This window comes from Sminthopsis crassicaudata, chromosome 5, assembly GCF_048593235.1.
Source record: "Sminthopsis crassicaudata isolate SCR6 chromosome 5, ASM4859323v1, whole genome shotgun sequence".
Lineage (NCBI taxonomy): Eukaryota > Metazoa > Chordata > Mammalia > Dasyuromorphia > Dasyuridae > Sminthopsis > Sminthopsis crassicaudata.
In genome coordinates this window covers 236,892,569-236,917,431 of record NC_133621.1, presented here as the reverse complement: position 1 = coordinate 236,917,431, position 24,863 = coordinate 236,892,569, and the positions used below count along the sequence as shown (strand labels likewise).

The 24,863-nt window shown below is 34.3% G+C and overlaps 1 protein-coding gene across 3 annotated transcripts in view; it reads right to left on the bottom strand.

Moving 5' to 3' along the window:
* PTPRR (protein tyrosine phosphatase receptor type R) overlaps positions 1 to 24,863 on the bottom strand; it is a 398,730-nt gene that overhangs the window by 217,265 nt on the left and 156,602 nt on the right. For 2 of the 3 annotated variants that reach the window (XM_074270547.1, XM_074270548.1), the window contains 2 exons: positions 10,623 to 10,736; positions 6,943 to 7,098 (listed from right to left, as the gene is read on the bottom strand). In XM_074270547.1, the coding sequence (XP_074126648.1) occupies positions 6,943 to 7,098; positions 10,623 to 10,736 (270 nt within the window). Of the gene's footprint in view, positions 1 to 915; positions 935 to 6,942; positions 7,099 to 10,622; positions 10,737 to 24,863 lie in introns of those variants that run through there. The other variant, XM_074270549.1, reaches the window with a different exon arrangement.

Genomic DNA, 24,863 nt, shown 5'->3' with positions numbered 1-24,863 from the left:
AAAAATGTAGTGGGGTTGAGGAGTAGAAGGGTGAGGAAAATAGATCAAAGTTCTTATCAGGAACTGGCATTATTTTTAGCTTTGTTCCATATGGTGTGGTAGAGCACACCAGCATTCACTGCTCCCACAACTAAACAAATCGAACTAAACAAATTATCTAGGAAGTGTTTATAGGACAAATCCAAACACATCCACAAAGATGCTTAGTCTTCTCATTGAATCCTCTACATGACATGCCACATTCTGATTCTAGGGTCCCCTTTTGTTCTTCTTTGGCAATTCCTGAGTCCATAAGCCAAGATACTTGGGACTTTCTTCCTCTGAAGGAAATTCCTTCCACAGACTCTCTGGGCTTGCCTGCTTTGTGCCTCCTTCCTCTGCACCTAGCTCATGTCCTGCCTAGAATAGTGCTCATTTCTCTTTAAGCAAAAGTGAAACAGGTGTGAAGGGAATCTCATGATGCATTCAGAAAGAAACCTACTCTGACAGGATGGAGTGCTATTTTTTGTTGCTTCTTTAAAAACAATTCCACTGTGCATGATGCTGATTAAAGCAGTGTTCTAACATTGGGGATTACTAGCTATATTACACTTTTTAAAGCAAATGTGAACAGGGAAAATAATAGTGCTACTGGGGAATAAGATGCATCTTCCTCCCCAACCTACCCCGACTCTGCACATAAATATGGTTTATTTCTTCTTGATTGCTGTGGAGAAGCATGATTAGACTGAAAGAATCACACTTTTGGTTTGATTTCTCATTACTTCCATCCCCATCCCCTAAGTGTTGTAAAAATCAATATTTATTGAAATTAGACATGAAAAAAAGTTTTGTAACTACTGAATGTAGTTTTGTGGAAATCAACAGACAGCACTTGAATTGAATCTTCTGAGAGAGGTAATGGGGAATACTGACCTGGAATTAAAAGAGACCTGGGATGGAATTCCACCTCTGTCACTAAAGGGAAAGGTTGGAAAGGGAACAATCATTACTAAATGCCTACTATATTCCAAGCATTGCGCTTTACAAATATTTCATTTGATTACTTGCTAAATGTGTGATCAGAGGTAAGTCACTTAACCTAACTGATTGTCAGTTTTCCCATCTGTACAATGCTAATAATGATACCTGTATTTAATAATCTAGTAACTCTTCATGGGACTGTATTGAGATTCAATTAGAATAGCAATTTGCAAAATAATTGGTTATATATCAGTTATCTTTTCCGTGTCTTTAATCAATCAAATATTGGAATGATAGATACAAAGCCAGTCTTTGTTGAAGTTTGAAAATCTGAGTTCAGATCATCCCTCTGAAGTATATTGGACATATTATATTGGGCAAGTCCGTTAGTTTCTCAGTGTCCCAGGTAATTCTCTAGGACTGTGTTGTTGTTTGTCCTCTATGAGTCATAAATTATAAATTGTAGAACACATGATTTGCAGAGGGAGTGGGAGTTTCCTTATCAGGTGTTCTCTACATCAATGAAATCATAAATTCCAGTTTAAGGTTTCAGGGAGCACAGCAATTCTTTAATACCTGAGTGATTTAGATGAGCTATAATGCTTATCTAAACAATGATGGTAGGGAGGTAGGGACATTAAGTTTCCTTTATGTGGAACCAAAGTAGAATTTCAGCATTTTAAGTGAAAGGTATATACCTCAAATTTTTAACCTGCAAAATGAGCTGGAGAAAGAAATGGCAAATCACTTCTTTTGCAAAGAAAACCTCAAATGGGGTAACAAAAGAGTCAGACAAGTCTAAAACAACTCAACAATAAAAAATACCTTAATTTAATTCCCTAAACCTAGCTGGCCCTTGTCATTTTTTTTCTGTCTTAACCCTACAAACTTTGGTAATTAAAGTTATCTTTCTCTCTCTTCCCCCCCATCCCCACATAAAGTACTAGTGATGGCAAAATATTAATTTAATTTTCCCCACAGTGAAATAAACAAATGATTTTAGAACATTGCCTAAAGGGCCTACATTAGGAAGCAAGCCATGTTTCCTTCTCAGGTTGTGAGCATGTTTTTCCCCCTTCCTTTTAGGTAGTTTGGACACAGTATTCCCAGTCTCCATCACTCCTCATGGTTTTCCACTGGACAACTCCCATGGAGCAAGAAGAGCCCAAGAAGGATTCAAAGAACTGAGGTTCAGAAGACCCTTCCCTATAGGACAGGCCACACTGTCTACTCTCCCAAGAGATTCCAAATTGGATCCTGTTTTCCTGGAATTGGAGGAGAGACAATCCTCAGACGCAGTGAGTAAGCTGGGTTATGGATATGCTTGGATGGATTGCTTTTTGTACTGCTACTTTCCCACCTTTTCCATAACTGCCTTCTATGTCCCCTCAACATTATCCCAGCTATATTTTGCCCAGATTTAAAAAAATCCCTACTTTTTCTTGTGGGAGTTTTGAACTATTTGAACTGAGTCATTTTATTTTCTTATTTCCTATCAAAATAGAGTTGAGTTATTATATTTGTATAGAACTTCAAGACACTAGACAGAGAGAGGCATGATAATAAACAACTAAGGTCATAGCAACATACTGTTTTTTTTAAATCATTCTCTCCCTTGTAGTTTTACCTAATTAGTAGGTTGTACAATAGAAAGAGGAGTAGTAGTTGGAAGTAGAATAGTCGGAAGACCTAAATTCAAATTCAGCTGTTTCTTAGTTCCTATATCACCTTAGGAAAGCCACTTTAACCTTTTTTGGACTCAGTTTCCTTATCTATAAAATGAAGCATTTGGCTTGGACTAAATGCTCTAAAAATTCTCTTTTAGCTCAGCCGCTTTGGTTCTATCAAGTTTAAGAGAGTTAATTTACTACCTCAATCTTATGTATTTCTCCAGGGGTTCTGGATTTCGGAAAGGATTATGAACTTGTCTATGAGAATCCTATAAGGTGGATACAGTATGAAAATATTTCACTGAATCAGATCATTATGGATAGAATATAAGCTCTTTGAAGGCATTTCATTTTTTAATCATTATAGTAGGTATTTAATTAAGGCTTATTGATTGATGGGTTATTGCAATAACTTGTGCATCCTGAAATATCTTAGAAATTGTCCCCATACTTTGAAGTTTAATCTACATTCTTAACATTGTTTTTCATCAAGTTCTCAAGTCTAGAAATCAACAAAAACAATGTAACTCCCCAATTTATAGCATTTGCTAATTTCAGAAGTGTAACTCCTCACACTAAAATTTTAAGGATTCGTGCTTGGAATCTCCTTGAGATTTTCCACTTTGCCCACATAAATACCTTAACAATGAAAAAGATAAATTACATTTTTTCCTGCCCTGATCTAAATGGCACTATAGACACAATCAGCTTGACACTTTAGGTATAATAATTCTCTTATCTTGTACCCTTAGTCTCAATAGTTACATTGAGGGCAAGGGCAGTCTTTTGCTTCTTTTTGTATATCCTGGTTACACCAGTAGACACTTAATAAATGTTAATTAATTGATTGGGCAACAATTTTGGATTTAAGTAGAGGAAGTAATGTTGAGAATGTAGACATAAAAAGTGGAATATACATTTTATAATTATTAGGTAATTTTATTGGTATACTTGGCTAAGCTGGATAATTACATTCAATAGTGTAATTCTCTTAGATATTTTAACTATACTCTTTCCTCAAAATTTCATGTTATTTTATATGATAAATATATATTTTAGGTGCTGTTAGCCTCAATTAAATCTTCAAAGAATGGCAATGCTATATAGACTGGAAATCTTTTAAAAAAATAATTCAAGCCAATGAACTCAGTTTGAAAGAACAATCAAAATTCATGTATTGCGATTCTGTTATTAAACAGTCAAGGTTAATTATTTTTTTTCTCCAGAGAGAGTCACCAAGATTATCAGCATGATAGTATTAAAGACATTTGGCTCTCTGATTAAAGTACAAGACTTTTGGAATTTATTGACATTTAAGGCAATCTGAGTGGAAACTCCTCTAACTTTTCACTTTTATGTTGTGGAATTAGAGAACTTGAGTATTGAAATTAACTTACAATCGATGTGATCTTAGACAGATCATTTAATCTTACTTGAATTGTAGTTTCCTCATCTATAAAATGAGGATATTTGGACTAAAGAGTTTCTGAAATCTTCTAGATCTGGATCTAAACTCAAGTAATCTTAAATTTGCAAAAAAAAAGATTTACATTTTCTCATGGACAAAATATCCTCCTGCTCAATGAACTCTTGTATTTCCCAATCATTTCCATGATCAAGTATTTACTCCTCTATTTTGATATTTAATATTTTATATATTGAATATAGCAATTCCTCTGCATTGGCTCTCCCCCATCCCTTGAATGCTTTATTCTCTCATCTTCCTTAAGCACAGAGTGATAATGTCATGCTACTATCTGATAAATTCCAGTGTATTTTACATTTAGTACCAAACATAAAATCCCCTATTTAGCCTCCAAAGCCTTTCATAGGGGCAGCTAGATGGCTAGAGTCAGGAGGACCTGAGTTCAGATTAGACTTCAGACACTTAACACTTACTAGCTATGTGATTCTGGGAAGTCACAACTCCAATTTGCCTCTTTTAAACAGGCATAACAAAATGCCTTCATAACAAAATGTGTCTTACCTTGCTAGATTTCTTATATCTTCTCTAATTCCACACAATTTGCAATTCAGTGTTGGTGGTATTCAAGTTGTTCCTCACATTCATAACCTTGTTTTGTCTAGCTTTGGGGATTTTCATTGACTGTTCCCTCATTCCTGGAACCCACTCCTTTCCATCTCTGACAATCAGCTTTCTAGGTTTCCTTCAATTTTCCCCTTCCAGAAGACTTTCCCAATACTTCTCAATTTCAGTATCTTCCCTTTGAAATTATTCCCACTATTGTCTAGTTTTTGTTGTTGTTGTTGTTGTGTAGATGTTAACAGACCTAATTGTTTACATGTTGTCTCACCCATTAGATTGTGAACTCCTTGAAAAAGTATACTACCATTTGCATTTTTTTTGCATCCCTAATACTTAGCACAGTGCCTGACAAAAAGTAGGTACTAAAATGTTTTGAGACTGATTTCATCTCTTAATTTCCCTGGCTTCTTTCAAGACTCTACAGTATCCCCCAAAAATTCTGTCTGACTATCCACACAAGTAAAGACCAAGTGAATGATTAAAAGCCAGTCCATTGTCTAGATTATAATATGACAAATAATTACATACAATCAACTTTTACATCTTCTCCATCAAAATCTTTGGGACAGAAAACATAGATAAAAAAATGAGATGATCCTAGATGGAAAGCAGGTTGTATTATATTTGGGAAGCTACAAAAACTCTTTTAATGACCTCAAGATTCTCACAATAGCAAATGCCCATATTTTTAATGCCAACATTCTCTTGGCATTGCTATATGACAGAGAAACAATTTCACAGAAAGGGCAATGGAAAAGTATAATTCAGAACTTCAAAGAATAGAAATGAAAAAAAATACCAGAATTACATGAAAGAAAGAAAAGATGAGCTGCTCATGTGGCAGGGATGAGGGATGACAGATGGACATTTGGATTCCAACAGTTTCCCTTGAATTATCCTAAAGAAAGTAGGAAGACTTCTGCTTCTGCCATGTCAGATTGACCTTCTTTGAAAAGCTTATGGGAAGCTCAGGATAAAAATGGTACCATATAAATAGGAATAGATGGGCTATTGAAAGGAATTTCCAAACAGGTGAGACCAAAGATCTGTTTAAGTATATGTTGACACAATTTGATGTAGAAGTTAAGCCAAATCATTCATAAGCATCTATTTTGTGCTGAGAATTGCTAAGTACTGAGGATATAAAGAATGATAAAAATTCAAAACCAAACCAAACCAAAAAGCAATCACTATCCTAAAAGATCTCACAGTTTAATGGAGGAGATAGCATGCAAACAATTATATATAAGCAATACACACACACACACACACACACACACACACACACACACACACACACACGATAAATTGGAATTTTTTTCATAATAATAGCACTAAGACTAAGAAAGACCAGGAAAGGCTTCTCGCAGAAGATGAGACTTTCTTTAGAATTAAAGAAAGCTAGGGAAGGAAGGAAGTAGAACTGAAATAAAGAGTTCCAGACTTAATGGATGCTAGTGAAAATACCTAGAGTTGGAAGGTAGCATGTTGTATGTTAGGAACAATAAAGACTAATTTCACTAGATTGAAGAATATATTAAGAGGAGTATGGCTCAAGAAGACTAGAAAGAAGAAAGTTCATTAGAATATTCAAATAAGTTTATATAGGTGAGAGTGGTAGGAGATGAACAAAGAAACAATAATTTATGTTCTAGATGTGAATTAATGGCAATTGTGATAATAACAAAAAAAGATGGAGGAACATTTCAAAGATCATACTAGAAGAACTTGACATGGTTTGGGTCTATGAAACAAAGCAAAAAAGGAAGAGTAAGACTTCAAATTTGTAAATTTTTGAGATTATGTAGATAATGGAATTTTGATGATACATCAAGAAAGGAAGAGAAGGTTATAATTTTCATGTTGAATATACAAATTTTAAATGCTGATACTAATGAGTCAACAAATGCAATTTAAGAGTTATGTTATAGAACTTTACAAAATACAATATTGTACAGTTAAAAGGTCAGAACCTGACATGAAAATTTGGAGATAGAAGAAGCGATATGCAGGCAGTTGGAATTGTGGGAATTTTGCCAAGGAATGAATGAAAAGGGTAAAAAAGGATACCAGACATGAAGAAGTGTTTTATCTTCAAAGAACATTGAAACTATTATTAACTGTACTATTTTTGGTAAGATTTTTAGGAAATCATACTATATTTCTTCATAATTTTTGTAGGCCAAAGTTTACTTCTTTCTAGTATAATTATTAGTTTTGTAATATATACAAACAGTATTAAGTCATCCGTGGATTACATACCTCAGGGGAGATTTCTATAATTCCAAATTGAGATAGACTCTGATGTAAAACATTGATATTAAGCGAATGCAGCGCTTCTTCAGATGGCAGAACATCTGAAATTCCGGTTTTCCTATTTATTGGAGATACAAACAGCTCAATGCTGTTCTTCTTCCCCTAAGCAAAAGGAGAACATCTTTAGATATTACAAGAACAAGTAAAATTTGAGATGGTTCTATGATAATTCTTAAATAAACATTTTAAAGATATATAGAATCACCAAATATATTTATTTTTAGAAATTAATGTGCCAAAAAATAAAAAAGAAATTATTATGACCAACAGATCATATCTATGAGTGAATGTTTATTATTTAACATGAGTTTATAATTTGTAATTAAAAAAAATTTTATCTTCTTAAGTTGGCCTCCCACAATATAGCAACAAACCACAGCAGACATTTTACAGTTTTCAAAACTGACAATTAACATTTTTAGAATATGAGATTGTGCTTTTGCCACTGGGCTATGAAAATTAATTTTAAACATTTGTTTTAATGAACAAGCATATGTATCATGGATGACATAGACAAAATATTAAACTACTACATATATACATATATATGGTAGGAGGGGAGGAGAGAGAGAGAAGGAAGGAGGGAAGAAAGGGGAAGGAGGAGGATGAAAAGAGAGGGAGGGAGAGAGAAAAAGAGGGAGCTTTCTTAGAGACACTATGCTGACCTCTCTTTAAGTATATACATAAATCTATAATGTATCTTCTAGCCATCTATCTAATTGTTTATCTATCTTATGACAATGCCTTTTAAGTAGTTGTGATAGACACACATATATATGTTTATATTGTGTGATTTACTGATTTGGATCGTGTATTTTTATCTCATTCAAGATTTAAGTGGAGAAATTACTCGGGATACAACACCGATACTTAATATATATTCTTAATTCTAGTTAATTAATTAAGCTTATGGAAGAAAAATCAGCATTTTCATAACATAGTATAATAAAAATGATTGCACATAAAACTGCAAATATAATATACAATTTACTATTCCTTTTAAATATATAATAAAGTCATAATGTTACTTTCCCCCCTCTTTTTCTTCCCTCTCCTTCTTCTACTCTAGAAATGGCTGCCATTAAACATAAATAAATGTAGATGGATAGATATACACATATATTTTATACATGTATATATGCAGGTAATTATTCCATACATAATTCTATTTATCAATTCTTTCTCTGGATAAAGATAATATCTTTATATGTCTTTTATAGTTAATTTGAGTATTTAAAATAGTCAAAATAATTTGTTCTCTTAAAATCATTTTAAAAATAATATTGCTATTACTATATTCAATGTTCTCTTGATTTTGCTCATTTCACTCAATAAATTTATGTCTTTTAACATTTTTTTTCTAAATTTTTTTAACTCATCCTTTCTTATAGCACAACAGTATTCCATCATAATCAAATGTCCCAACTTGTTCAGCCATTCCCCAGTTGATGGGATTAATACTTAATGTCAAAGCTTTAATATTCTCTTTTTCTAACTTTGGCCCTCTTTTCTCTTCCTTAGACAGACTGCTGTTCCACACCTTCCTTTTCCCTCACAAATATATCTGTCTCAGCCATTTGTTTAATTGTAAGTCAGTTTTTTGTATTAGAACTGAACTTGGAGTCTGGAAAAACCTAGATTCAAATCCTACCTCAAATACTTTTTTGGGCAAGTCACTTAAACTCTTTGTGCCTCAGTTTCCTCATCTGTAAAATTGAGGGGGCTGGAGTTAATTGCCTCTAATGTCTATTTTATCTTTAAATCTTTCTTCCAATTGTTGTTGTCTAGTAATTCAATCTTGACTTCATGAACTATGGCATAGTAGGTCCTTTACACTCTACTATCTCTCAAAGCAGTCCTTTCTCACTTAAATCCAATACCTTTGCATCACCTCCCTGATACCATGATCCTCTTTGAGAACAAAGGACAAACAACAACAACTTCTCTAAGTGTGTCCAAATTCATGTTTATTGTTTCTATGACACTATCTACCCCATTTCATTCTCTGCTTCTCTCCTTTTCTTTTTCCTCTCCCAACACCCAGTCTTTTCCAGTGAGTTCTATCTTCTCATTATGTGGCCAAAGTATTTAAGTTTCAGCTTTAGTATTTGTCCTTACAATGAATAGCCTGAATTAATTTCTTTAAGTATTTCTTTAAGAAAATATTTCTGCAATCCTATCCAACTCTGAGATTCTGTGATTTAATTTTAAGTAAATTATTCTCAGCACCTAGCACAATGCCTGACCACATATAGTACAAACTTATTAATAAATGTTCACTGAGGGACTAATATTAATGTTATTTCTTGGTTGACATAGTATTTGTTGTGTTAATGTGAATGTCATTCATTGATGATATTTTGATTTTAATCTTGGATCTTAGCCATTTTAGAGGCTCCATTCAGAACTAGATTACTGTCCATTACATTCCAGTATGTCCCTGTTAAATAACCTCTATTATTGTTCAATGATATATTTGTTGCAAAAAATATTTCTATTGGATTTTGATCTATTTATCATGTACTTTAAGAATATCTAAGATCAAACTTCTTCCTCCTTTTTGATCAGAAAGTGTCCATTCTTTTTTGAGTTTCTTAAACTAGATTTTAAACCCTTTTTGGAGCATGGACCTCTTTAGCAATCTCATAGTGCAGTCTATGGATACGCTAAGGATAATGTTTTCTAAATGCTTAAAGTAAAATACATAGAATTACAAAAGGTTGAAATAGCTCACAGACTCTAGATTAGGAACCTGATGGGTTCTGAGTTTCATTAATATTATATAGGTTTCCATATCTGTTGTGGTCCATTTTTCAGAACTGAAAATGTATATTGGGGGTGTTATTACATATGCAATCATGTAAAATATATGAATTTTAAATTACATATACTAAGCATTTATATGCACATATATAAACATTACTGATGATGATATTGCATTAGCTATGCTGATCTCAGTCAGATGCATCCAACCTAGCTAGGAATTTTATCTAGGATGGGAAATGCCATTGTTCTATTCAAACTTGAATGGAGACAGATCATTTTGTTTACATAGCCCAAGGCTAGGAGTGGTCTGATATACCTGGTAATGGTCTGGTATAGAGATATTTTTTCTGTCCAATGTGACATGATGATGGGGTGATGTCAGCCCCTTATTAGAAGTGTGGGAAACTCTGAAAAGTTGGGTTTCCACAAAATGTTGCAGGTTCAAGGCTGTGTAGGAGAGTGGGTACCACTCAGAATGTGAGAAGTTAAAGAAGGTTAAGATTCCACAGAATAATTAAGTTTCAATCTCTCAGAAGCCTTGGGTAAACAAGGAATTGGGGAATTAGGAAGACACAATTCAGCCAATCAGAAAATCTTGTAGTTTTGAGAAAACCACAAACATAATATAATAGGTACTCTAGCCCAAACTAGTTGATTCAGTTTCCTCACATCTAGAGAACTGGAGCTGATAATTCTTAAGGTACCTTCTAGCTCTATTTATATAAGAATGTTTGAATGCTTATATTGACTATACATTGACAACAAGAGAAATAGTCTAAAGAATCCTCCCTTAAGCAATGAAATACTGTTTAATTAAAAGATATTTTGTAATTTGGACAGACAACATCTGGGCAGCTTACAATTAGGCGATTGATGTGTACTTGTTGTGGTAAGAGTCCTAAAGCTGCTGCCACTCCTTGTCGAAATATTCGAAGCAAAGTTATGTTAAGCTTGTTTATGTCCATTTGCAGTGTCTGAAAAAAAGAAAAATTAACCAAGAAAATAAGTCCTTAGAGTTCTTGGCTTGTTAAATTTTTAACCAAATAATAATTCACATTTTAATAGTACAGATATTTCATCATAGGATTTAGGAATTTGACACCTTCCCCCTTCCATCTGGGAAAGTCATGTAAAGTTTATTTTGGCCCTCCCCTTCATACAAAACTAAATTATTATAGTATGCGAAGATAAAATATATTGATATTATACAAAACATATATTTTATGCATTTCTGAGTTTCTAAAATATATTTTTTTTATCATTTGGGCCTTTGTGTGTCACCTATAACTCCCCAAAATTTACAATTAATTTCTTATGCTGATCATATATCAAAATCATGATGGGGATAAGTTGTGATGAGGACCTAAATTTTTTTTTATTAATTTTATAATTATAATTTTTTGACAGAACATATTCATGGATAATTTTTTTTACAACATTATCTCTTGTATTCATTTTTTCCAAATTTTTCCCTCCCTCCCTCTACTCCCTCCCCTAGATGAAAGGCAATCCCATACATATTAAATATGTTATAGTATAATCTAGATACAATATATGTGTGTAAAACCAAAGTTCTTGTTGCACAGGTAAGAAGTGGATTCCGAAGGTATAAGTAACCTCGGTAGAAAGACAATAGTGAAAACATTTTAAACTCAATTCTCAATGTTCCTTCTCTGGGTGTAGCTGTTTCTGTCCATCATTGATCAACTGGAACTGAATTAGATCTTCTTTATGTTGAAGATATCCACTTCAATCAGAATATATCTTCATACAGTGTCATTGTTGAAGTGTATAGTGATCTCCTGGTTCTGCTCATTTCACTCAGCATCAGTTCATGTAAGTCTCTCCAAGCCTCTCTGTATAAATCCTGTTGGTCATTTCTTACAGATCAATAATATTCCATAACATTCATATATCATAATGTACCCAACCATTCTCCAATTGATTGGCATTGATTCATTTTCCAATTTCTAGCCACTACAAAAAGAGCTGCCTCTATGTGCCATTTTGGCACATATAGGTCCCTATATTATAGAAAATTTCTTTACTATTTCTTTGGGATATAAGCACAGTAGTAGCACTGCTGGATCAAAGGGTATGCACAGTTTGATAACTTTTTGGGCATAGTCCAAAGTGCTTTCCAGAATGTATTCTTTCACAACTCCATCAGTGTCCCCGTTTTCCCACAGACCCTCCAACATTCATCATTATTTATTCCTGTCATCTTAGCCAATCTGACAGGCATGTAGTGGTATCTCAGAGTTGTCTTAATTTGCATTTTTCTCTGATCAGTAGCGATTTGGAACTCTTTCATATGAGTGGAAATAGTTTCAATTCCATCATCTGAAAATTGTCTGTTCATATCCTTTGACCATTTATCAATTGGAGAATGGTTTGATTTCTTATAAATTAGAGTCAGTTCTCTATATATTTTGGAAATGAGGCCTTTATAAGAACCTTTAACTGTAAAAATGTTTCCCCAATTTGTTACTTCCCTTCTAATCTTGTTTGCATTAGTTTGGATTGTACAAAAGCTTTTTAATTTGATATAATCAAAATCCTCTATTTTGTGATCAATAATGATCTCTAGTTCTCCTTTGGTCACAAATTCCTTCCTCCTCCATAAGTCTGAGAGGTAAATTATCCTATGTTCCTCTAATCTATTTATGATCTCATTCTTTATGCCTAAATCATTGACCCATCTTGATCTTATCTTGGTATATGGTGTTAAGTGTGGGTCCATATCTAATTTCTGCCATACTAATTTCCAGTTTTCCCAACAGTTTTTTTTTTTTCTAATAATGAATTTGTATTCCAAAAGTTGGGATCTTTGGGTTTGTCAAACACTAGATTGCTATAGTTGTACACTATTTTGTCCTCTGAACCTAACTTATTCCACTGATCAGCTAGTCTATTTCTTAGCCAATACCAAATGGTTTTGGTGATGGCTGCTTTATAATATAGCTTTAGATCAGGTACAGCTAGACGACCTTCATCTGATTTTTTTTTTTTTTTATTAATTCCCTTGAAATTCTCGCCCTTTTGTTCTTCCATATGAATTTTTTTGTTATTTTTTCTAGGTCATTAAAATACTTTCTTAGGAGTCTGATTGGTATAGCACTAAATAAATAGATTAGTTTAGGGAGTATTGTCATCTTTATTATATTCGCTCGGCCTATCCAAGAGCACTGAATGTATTTCCAATTATTTAAATCTGACTTTATTTTTGTGGCAAGTGTTTTGTAATTTTGTTCATATAATTCCTGACTTTTCTTTGGTAGATGGATTCCCAAATATTTTATACTCTCGGAGGTTGTTTTGAATGGAATTTCCCTTGGTATCTCTTTCTGTTGCATTTTGTTGGTGATGTATAAAAATGCTGAGGATTTATGTATCCAGCAACTTTGCTAAAGTTGTGAATTATTTCTAATAACTTTTTATTAGAATCTCTGGGGTTCTCTAAGTATACCATCATATCATCTGCAAAGAATGGTAGTTTGATTTCCTCATTACCTACTCTTATTCCTTTAATCTCTTTTTCGACTCTTATTGCTGAGACTAGTATTTCTAATACAATATTGGATAATAATGGTGATAGTGGGCAACCTTGTTTTACACCTGATCTTACTGGCAAAGGATCCAGTTTATCCCCATTACATAGGATGCTTACTGATGGTTTTAAATATATGTTCCTGACTATTTTAAGGAATAGTCTATTTATTCCTATACTATCAAGTGTTTTTTTAATTAATAATTTTTTATTATATATATATTTTAATAATATTATCCCTTGTATTCATTTTTCCAAATTATCCCCCCTCCCTCTATTCCCTCCCCCTGATGACAGGCAATCCCATACATTTTACATGTGTTACAATATAGCCTAGATAAAATACATGTGTGTGAATATCATTTTCTTGTTGCACAATAAGCATTAGATTCCGAAGGTATATGCAACCTGGGCAGACAGATATTAGTGCTAACAATTTACATTCACTTCCCAGTGTTTCTTCTCTGGGTGTAGCTACCTCTGTCCATCATTGATCAACTGGAAGTGAGTTGGCTTTTCTTTATGTTGAAGATTTCCACTTCCATCAGAATACATCCTCATACAGTATTGTTGTTGAAGTGTATGTATAGTGATCTTCTGGTTCTGCTCATTTCACTCAGCATCAGTTGATTTAAGTCTCTCCAGGCCTCTCTGTATTCCTCCTGCTGGTCATTTCTTACAGAACAATAATATTCCATAATCTTCATATACCATAATTTACCCAACCATTCTCCAACTGATGGACATCCATTCATCTTCCAGTTTCTAGCTACCACAAAAAGAGCTGCCACAAACATTTTGGCACATATATGTCTCTTTCCGCTCTTTAGTATTTCTTTGGGATATAAGCCCAGTAGTAGCGCTGCTGGGTCAAAGGGTATGCACAGTTTGATAGCTTTTTGGGCATAATTCCAGATTGCTCTCCAGAATGGCTGGATTCTTTCGCAACTCCACCAGCAATGTATTAGTGTCCCAGTTTCCCCACATCACCTCCAAAATTCATCATTATTTGTTCCTGTCATCTTAGCCAATCTGACAGGTGTGTAGTGGTATCTCAGAGTTGTCTTAATTTGCATTTCTCTGATCAGTAGTGATTTGGAACACTCTTTCATGTGAGTGGATATAGTTTCAATTTCTTCATCTGGGAATTGTCTGTTCATATCCTTTGACCATTTATCAATTGGAGAATGGTTCGGTTTCTTATAAATTAGGGTCAGTTCTCTATATATTTTGGAAATGAGACCTTTGTCAGAACCTTTGTTTTTAAAAATATTTTCCCAATTTGTTACTTCCCTTCTAATCTTGTTTGCATTAGTATTATTTGTACAGAGAACTTACTTCATGACAAGCCTCTGACTTAATGCTTGACCCAGAAAGAAATCCACAAATAATCACCAAGAGAAGACATCCTTGAAAGTCGCCAGAAAAGGTCTGTGTTTGCTCGGGGGAGGGTCAATCAGACTGGGCGCAGACTGAGGGCAGGCAGCCAGAGCAAGACAGGCAGCTCACACAGCTCAGACCGGAGGGGGAGGGGTGTGATCTCTGCCGTTTCTGTGAAAGGGCTTTTGCCCCAGTGTGGATGCTCCGTCTTGGCAGCAAGCCAGGAGCAGCGGAGAGGGTGTAAACACCGGAGGTGAAGATTAAAACCCCAGAAAGCCAGCGTCTCTCAGAGCCCGGCCACCCCCAACCCCCACCTGGACTGACTCGGTGCGTTCTCAGAGCCTCAGAGCTCAGACTCAGTACAGTCATTGCTGTTCTGTTAGTGGCTCTCTGCTGCCCTACCCCCAGTCTGTAGAGGAAGCCCATTAATACCATCCAGCCCCATCCCCCGCAAAACAGACCAATTGTTTCTCTTGTCAGTTTGTTTTCTTTGATTCCTACTCTGACAAAATGAACAAAAAATTCAAAAGGGCTCTAACCATTGACAGCTTCTGTGTGGAGAGGGAGCAGACTTCAAATGCTGAGGAGACTAGGAACAGACTGTCCCCAGATGTATCCCCTGGGAGGGATATAAGCTGCTCCTCAATACAAAAGAACCTCATAGAGGAAATCAAAAAGGCTCTCACAAGAGAACTGGAAGAGAAATGGGAAAAGGAAAGGGAAGCTTGGCAAGAGAGCCTGGAGAAGTCATCCCATGCATTCAAAGACAGAGTGGATAAAGAAATCAAATCATTGAGAAACAAGATTAGTGAGCTGGAAAAGGTAAACAACTCCAAGGAAAACAGGATTAGTGAGCTGGAAAAGGTAAACAATTCCAAGGAAAACAGGATTAGTGAGTTGGATAAAGAAATCAGCTCTCTAAAAAATAAAATGGATAAAATGGAAAAAAATTCCATAGAAGATAAAAACTCAATTGGACAATTACAAAGAGATATAAAAAAAGTGAGTGAAGAAAATACATCATTGAAAATTAGACTGGAACAAGTAGAAATGAATGACTCAAGGAGAAACCAAGAGGTAGTCAAGCAAAACCAGAGAAGTGAAACAATTGAAAAGAATGTCAAGTACCTTACCAGAAAGACAACAGACCTGGAAAACAGATCCAGGAGAGACAATTTGAGAATTATCGGACTCCCTGAAAAATGGGAGGAAAAAAAGAGCTTGGACACCATTTTCGAGGAAATTATCAAAGAGAACTGCCCAGACATTCTGGAAACAGAGGGTAAAATAGACATTGAAAAAATTCATCGATCACCTACTGAAAGGGACCCTAAAATCAAAACGCCAAGAAATATAGTGGCCAAGTTCAAGAACCATCAGACAAAGGAAAAGATATTGGAAGCTGCTAGAAAAAAACAATTCAGATATGGAGGATCCACAATAAGGATAACCCAGGATTTAGCAGCGTCCACATTAAAAGAACGAAGGGCCTGGAACATGATATTCCGAAAGGCTAAGGAACTTGGTATGCAGCCAAGAATAACTTACCCAGCAAGAATGAGCATCGTTTTCCAGGGAAGAAGATGGACATTTAACGAAATAAATGAATTCCATCTATTTTTGATGAAAAAACCAGACCTACATAAAAGGTTTGATCTTCAAATACAGAACTCAAGAGATTTCTAAAAAGGTAAAAAGAAATCTTGAGAACTATACTTCTCTCAAAAAAATATGTAAAGAACATATGTACAATTTGTCTTAGAAACTAGAGGTGGAAAGGAGATTATATCATAAAAAAGCATAAAGTGGTGGTACTACATCTCATGAAGAGGTAAAGGTAACCTATTATATCTGAGAGAAAGAAAGGAGGGAGATGAACATAGCGTGTATCAATAGACATATTCGGTTTATGGTGAAACTTCTTCCACTTCATTGAAAAGTGAAAGGGAAGGAGTAAGCTAAGGGGAAGGGAATACAGTAATTTTGAGGAAAAGGGGTAAAATAAGGGGAGGATCTTTAAGGTGGGGGAGGGATCCTAAAAAGGGAGGGCTGTGAAAAGCAAGTAGTGTTTACCAGTTTAATACTGGATAGGAGGGTAAAAGGGAAGGAAAGGGGAAAAGCATAAGCAGGGGTTAATAGGATGGCAAGCAATATAGAATTAGTCCTTCTAACCATAAATGTGAATGGGGCAAACTGCCTCATAAAGAGGAAGCAGTTAGCAGACTGGATTAAAAGTCAGAATCCTACTATATGTTGTTTACAGGAAACACACCTGAAACAGGATGAGACATTCAAACTAAAAGTAAAAGGGTGGAGCAGAATCTATTATGCTTCAGGCAAAACCAAAAAAGCAGGAGTAGCCATCCTCATCTCAGATCAAGCAAAAACAAAAATTGATCTAATTAAAAGAGATAAGGAAGGGCATTATATCCTGCTAAAGGGAAGCATCAATAGTGAAGCAGTATCATTATTAAACATGTATGCACCAAGTGGTACAGCATCTAAATTCTTAAAAGAGAAATTAAGAGAGCTGCAAGAGGAAATAGATAGCAAAACTATAATAGCGGGAGATCTCAACCTTGCACTCTCAGAATTAGATAAATCAAACCACAAAATGAATAAGAAAGAAGTCAAAGAGGTAAATAGAATACTAGAAAAGTTTGATATGATAGATCTTTGGCGAAAGCTAAATGGAGGCAGAAAGGAATATACTTTCTTCTCAGCAGTTCATGGAACCTATACAAAAATTGATCATATACTAGGGCATAAAAACCTCAAAATCAAATGCAGTAAGGCAGAAATAGTAAATGCATCCTTTTCAGACCATAATGCAATCAAAATAACATTTAATAAAAAGCCAGGGGAAAATAGACCAAAAAATAATTGGAAACTAAATAATCTTATACTAAAGAATGATTGGGTAAAACAGCAAATCATAGACATAATTAATAACTTCACCCAAGAAAATGACAATAATGAGACATCATAGCAAAATGTGTGGGATACAGCCAAAGCAGTAATAAAGGGAAGTTTTATATCTCTACAGGCCTACTTGCATAAAATAGAAAAAGAGAGGGCCAACGAATTGGGCTTACAACTAAAATTGCTAGAAAAGGAACAAATTAAAAAACCCCCAGACAAACACAAAACTTGAAATTCAAAAAATAAAAAGTGAGATTAATAAAATTGAAAGTAAAAAAACTATTGAATTAATTAATAAAACTGAGTTGGTTTTATGAAAAAACCAACAAAATAGACAAACCCTTAGTAAACCTGATTAAAAAAAGGAAAGAGAAAAAGCAAATTGATAGTCTTGAAAATGAAAAGGGTGAACTCACCACTAATGAAGAGGAAATTAGAACAATAGTTAGGAGCTACTTTGCTCAACTTTATGCTGATAAATTCGATAACTTAAATGAAATGGAAGAATACCTTCAAAAATATAGCTTGCCCAGATTAACAGAGGAAGAATTAAGTAGTCTAAATAGTCCCATCTCAGAAAAAGAAATAGACCAAGCTATTAACCAACTTCCTAAGAAAAAGTCCCCAGGATCAGATGGATTTACAGGTGAATTCTACCAAACATTTAAAGAACAACTAACTCCAATGCTATGTAAACTATTTGAAAAAATAGGGATTGAAGGAGTCCTACCAAATTCCTTCTATGACACAGACATGGTACTGATACCTAAACCAGGTAGATCGAAAACTGAGAAAGAAAACTATAGACCAATTTCCTTAATGAATATTGATGCTAAAATCTTAAATAAGATATTAGCAAATAGACTTCAGAAAATCATCCCCAGGATAATACACTATGACCAAGTGGGATTTATACCAGGAATGCAGGGCTGGTTTAATATTAGGAAAACTATTAGTATAATTGACCATATTAATAATCAAATTAATAAAAAGCATATGATCATCTCAATAGATGCAGAAAAAGCATTTGATAAAATCCAACATCCATTCCTACTAAAAACGCTTGAGAGTATAGGAATAAATGGACTATTCCTTAAAATAATAAGGAGCATATATTTAAAACCTTCAGTAAACATCATATGTAATGGTGATAAACTAGAACCTTTCCCTGTAAGATCAGGAGTGAAACAAGGTTGCCCACTATCACCATTACTATTCAATATAGTACTAGAAACTCTAGCCTTGGCAATAAGAGCCGAGAAAGAGATCCAAGGAATTAGAGTAGGAAATGAAGAAATCAAATTGTCACTTTTTGCAGATGACATGATGGTATACTTAGAGAACCCCAAAGACTCTGCTAAAAAGCTATTAGAAATAATTCAGAATTTCAGCAAAGTCGCAGGATACAAAATAAATCCACATAAATCATCAGCACTTTTATACATTACCAACACAATCCAACAGCAAGAGATACAAAGAGAAATTCCATTCAAAATAACAGCCGATAGTATAAAATATTTGGGAATATATCTACCAAAGGAGAGTCAGGAATTATATGACCAAAATTACAAACCACTTGCCACAAAAATAAAGTCAGATTTAAATAATTGGAAAGACATTCAGTGTTCTTGGATAGGCCGAGCGAATATAATAAAGATGACAATACTCCCCAAACTAATCTATTTATTTAGTGCTATACCAATCAGACTCCCAAGAAACTATTTTAATGACCTAGCAAAAATAACAACAAAATTCATATGGAAGAATAAAAGGTCGAGAATTGCAAGGGAACTAATGAAAAAAAAGTCAGAGGAAGGTGGTCTAAGTGTACCTGATTTAAAGCTATATTATAAAGCAACAGTCACCAAAACCATTTGGTATTGGCTAAGAAATAGACTAGTTGATCAGTGGCATAGGTTAGGTTCACACGGCAAGATAGTGAATAAAAATAGCAATCTAATCTTTGACAAACCCAAAGATCCCAAATTTTGGGATAAGAATTCATTATTTGACAAAAACTGCTGGGAAAACTGGAAATTAGTATGGCAGAAACTAGGCATGGACCCACATTTAACACCACATACTAAGATTAGATCAAAATGGGTCCAAGATTTAGGCATAAAGAATGAAATCATAAATAAATTGGAGGAACATGGGATGGTTTACCTCTCAGACTTGTGGAGGAGGAAGGAGTTTGTGTCCAAGGGAGAACTAGAGACCATTATTGATCACAAAATAGAACATTTTGATTACACCAAATTAAAAAGTTTCTGCACAAACAAAACTAATGCAAACAAGATTAGAAGGGAAGTAACAAATTGGGAAAAACTTTTTACAGTTAAAGGTTCTGATAAAGGCCTCATCTCCAAAATATACAGAGAATTGACTTTAATTTATAAGAAATCAAGCCATTCTCCAATTGATAAATGGTCAAAGGATATGAACAGACAATTCTCAGATGATGAAATTAAAACTATTTCCACTCATATGAAAGAGTGTTCCAAATCACTATTGATCAGAGAAATGCAAATTAAGACAACTCTGAGGTATCATTACACACCTGTCAGATTGGCTAAGATGACAGGAACAAATAACGATGAAAGTTGGAGGGGCTGTGGGAAAACTGGGACACTGATGCATTGTTGGTGGAGTTGTGAAAGAATCCAACTATTCTGGAGAGCAATCTGGAATTATGCCCAAAAAGTTATCAAAATGTGCATACCCTTTGACCCAGCCATACTACTACTGGGCTTATACCCCAAGGAACTACTAAAGAAGGGAAAGGGACCTGTATGTGCCAAAATGTTTGTCGCAGCCCTTTTCATAGTGGCTAGAAGCTGGAAGATGAATGGATGTCCATCAATTGGAGAATGGTTGGGTAAACTATGGTATATGAATGTTATGGAATATTATTGTTTTATAAGAAATGGCCAACAGGAGAAATACAGAGAGGCTTGGAGAGACTTACATCAACTGATGCTGAGTGAAACGATCAGAACCAGAAGATCATTATACACTTCAACAATGATACTGTACGAGGATGTATGCTGATGGAAGTGGATTTCTTCAACATAGAGAAGAGCTAATCCAATTCCAATTGATTAATGATGGACAGAACCAGCTACATCCAGAAAAGGAACACTGGGAAATGAATGTAAACTATTATTTTTACCTTCTGAATCAAATTCTTCCTGTGCAACAAAAAATTCGGTTCTACATACATATATTGTATCTAGAATATACTGTAATATGTTTAACATATATAAGACTGCTTGCCATCTGGAGGAGGGGGTTGGGGGAGGAAGGGAAAAATCTGAATAGAAGTAAGTGCAAGGGATAATGTTGTAAAAAATTACCCATGCATATGTACTGTCAAAAAATGTTATAATTATAAAATAAAATTAAAATTTTTAAAAAAAGGATTATTTGTACAGAAACTTTTTAGTTTGATGTAATCAAAATCTTCTATTTTGTGATCAATAATGATCTCTAGTTCTCCTCTGGTCATAAATTCCTTCCTTCTCCACAGGTCTGAGAGGTAGACTATTCTCTGTTCCTCTAATCTATTTATTATCTCCCTCTTTATGCCTAAATCATGGACCCATTTTGATCTTATCTTGGTATATGGTGTTAAGTGTGGATCCATATCTAATTTCTGCCATATTAATTTCCAGTTTTCCCAACAGTTTTTTCCGAATAATGAATTTTTATCCCTAATGTTGGTATCTTTGGGTTTGTCAAAGATTAGATTGCTATAGATGTACCCTTTTTTGTCCTTTGTATCTAATCTGTTCCACTGATCTACCGGTATATTTCTTAGCCAATACCAAATGGTTTTGGTGATTGCTGCTATATAATATAGCTTTAGATCAGGTACACTTAGACCACCTTCCTCTGAGTTTTTTTTCATTAGTTCCCTTGCAATTCTCGATCTTTTATTCTTCCATATGAATTTTGTTGTTATTTTTTCTAGGTCATTGAAATAGTTTCTTGGGAGTCTGATTGGTATAGCACTAAATAAATAGATTAGTTTGGGAGTATTGTCATCTTTATTATATTCGCTCGGCCTATACAAGAGCACTGAATGTCTTTCCAATTATTTAAATCTGATTTTATTTTTGTGGCAAGTGTTTTGTAATTTTTCTCATATAATTCCTGACTTTTCTTTGGTAGATGGATTCCCAAAAACTTTATACTCTCAACATTTGTTTGGAATGGAATTTCTCTTTGTATCTCTTGCTGTTGCATTTTGTTAGTGATATATAAAAATGCCGAGGATTTATGTGGATTTATTTTGTATCCTGCCACTTTGCTGAAATTTTGAATTATTTCTAGTAGTTTTTAGCAGAGTCTTTGGGGTTCTCTAAGTATACCATCATGTCATCTGCAAAAAGTGATAGTTTGATTTCCTCATTTCCTACTCTAATTCCTTGAATCTCTTTCTCAGCTCTTATTGCCGAGGGTAGCGTTTCTAGTACTATATTGAATAGTAATGGTGATAGTGGGTAACCTTGTTTCACTCCTGATCTTACTGGGAAAGGTCGCAGTTTATTTCTATTGCCTATTATGCTTATGGACGGTCTTAAATATATGCTCCTGATTATTCTAAGGAATAGTCCATTTATTCCTATACTCTCAAGAGTTTTTAGTAGGAATGGATGTTGGATATTGTCAAATGCTTTTTCTGCATCTATTGAGATGATCATATGGTTCTTATTAATTTGATTATTAATATCGTCAATTATATTGATATTTTTCCTAATATTAAACCAGCCCTGCATTCCTGGTATGAATCCTACTTGATCATAGTGTATTATCCTGGAGATGATTTTCTGAAGTCTTTTTGATAATATCTTATTTAAGATTTTAGCATCAATATTCATTAAGGAGATTGGTCTATAATTTTCTTTCTCAGTTTTCAATCGACCTGGTTTAGGTATCAGTACCATGTCTGTGTCATAAAAGGAGTTTGGTAGGACTCCTTCATCCCCCATTTTATCAAATAATTTATATAACATTGGGGCTAATTGTTCTTTAAATGTTTGGTAGAATTCACATGTGAATCCATCTGGCCCTGGGGATTTTTTCCTGGGGAGTTGATTAATAGCTTGTTCTATTTCTTTTTCTGAAATGGGACTATTTAAGCAATTTATCTCCTCCTCTGTTAATCTAGGGAGCCTATATTTTTGGAGGAAGTCATCCATTTCACTTAAGTTATCAAATTTATTGGCATAAAGTTGGGCAAAGTAACTCCTTATTATTTCTCTAATTTCCTCTTCATTGGTGGAAAGATCCCCCTTTTCATTTGTAAGACTAACAATTTGATTTTCCTCTTTCTTTTTTCTGATCAAATTTACCAAAGGTTTATCTATTTTATTGGCTTTTTCATAAAACCAACTCTTGGTTTTATTTATTAATTCAATAGTTTTTTTATTTTCAATATTATTGATTTCTCCTTTTAATTTTTGTATTTCAAGTTTAGTTTTTGGTTGGGGGTTTATAATTTGGTCTTTTTCTAGCCTTTTAAGTTGTAAGCCCAATTCGTTAATCTTCTATTTCTCTATTTTCTTCAAATAAATTTCTAAAGATATAAAATTTCCCCTTATTACTGCTTTAGCTGCATCCCACAGATTTTGGTATGATGTCTCATCATTGTCATTATCTTAGGTCAAATTATTAATTGTTTTTATAATTTGCTCTTTCACCCAATCATTCTTTAAGATGAGATTATTCAGTTTCCAATTACTTTTTGGTCTATTTACCCCTAACTTTTTACTGAATGTAGCTTTTATTGCATTGTGATCTGAGAAGAAGGCATTTATTATTTCTGCCTTCCTACATTTAATTTTGAGATCTTTATGTCCTAATATATGGACATAATATGGACATATGGACCATATATTAGTGGTCTATTTTTGTATAGGATCCATGAACTGCTGAGAAGAAAATATATTCCTTTCTATTGCCATTCAGTTTTCTCCAAAGGTCTATCATACCTAGTTTTTCTAATGTTCTATTTACTTTTTAAATTTCTTTCTTGTTTGTTTTGTGGTTTGATTTGTCTAAATCTGAGAGTGCATGGTTGAGATCTCCCACTATTATAGTTTTACTGTCTATTTCTTCTTGCAATTCTCTTAACTTTTCCTTTAGAAAGTTAGATGCTATACCACTTGGTGCATATATGTTTAGTATTGATGTGGCTTCATTATTTATGCTACCTTTCAGCAGGATATAGTTTCCTTCCTTATCTTTTTTAACTAGATCAACTTCTGCTTTTGCTTGATCTGAGATAAGGATAGCTACCCCTGCTTTTTTGGCTTTACCTGAAGCATAATAGGCTCTGTTCCAACCTTTTACCTTTACTCTGTATGTATCTCCCTGCTTTAAGTGTGTTTCCTGTAAACAACATATTGTAGGGTTCTGATTTTTGATCCAATCTGCTATCTGTCTCCGTTTGATGGGATCGTTCATCCCATTTACATTTACAGTTAAAATTACTAATTCTGTATTTCCTGCCATCATATTATCCCCAGATTATGCTTTTTCCCTTGACCCCCCTGATCCCCCTCCCCGATATTTAATTTACAGACCCCCCTTGTGACGCGCAACCCTCCCTTTTTTTTTTAGTATCCCTTCCCCCTCCCTCCAAGTCCCTTCACTTATTCTCCTTTTCCTTTTCCCTTTTCCTCTCCCCCCTTTTAATGAGGTGAGAGAAAATTCTCTGAAAAACAAATATGTTAATTATTTACTCTTTGAGCCTCTCCTGATGAGAGTAAGATTCACACAATGATTCTCCCCCTCACTAAATTCCCTCAGATATGGTGTATTTTCTATGCCTCTTCCTGGGATGTAGTTTCCCTCTTTTTATCATTCCTTACCCTTTTTCTGAAACGACCTCCTTCCCTTTACTACACCCCCCCTTTTTTTTTCTTTTATATCAGTAGAATCAAATTATCCATGCATACTTTTTATATACCCACAACAGAGTTACAGTTCTCAAGGGTTCTGTGTACCTTTTTCTGTTTCTCTTCAGTCTTGTGGATGTAGATCAAATTTTTTGTTTAAGTCTGGTTTTTTTCTTAGAAACATATAGAATTCCTCTATTTCATTGAATGACCATCTTCTTCCATGGAAAAAGATGCTAAACTTAGCTGGCTAGTTCATTCTTTGTTGCAGTCCTTGATCTTTTGCCTTATGGAATATCAGGTTCCAGGCCCTTCTATCTTTTAATGTGGAGGCAGCCAGATCT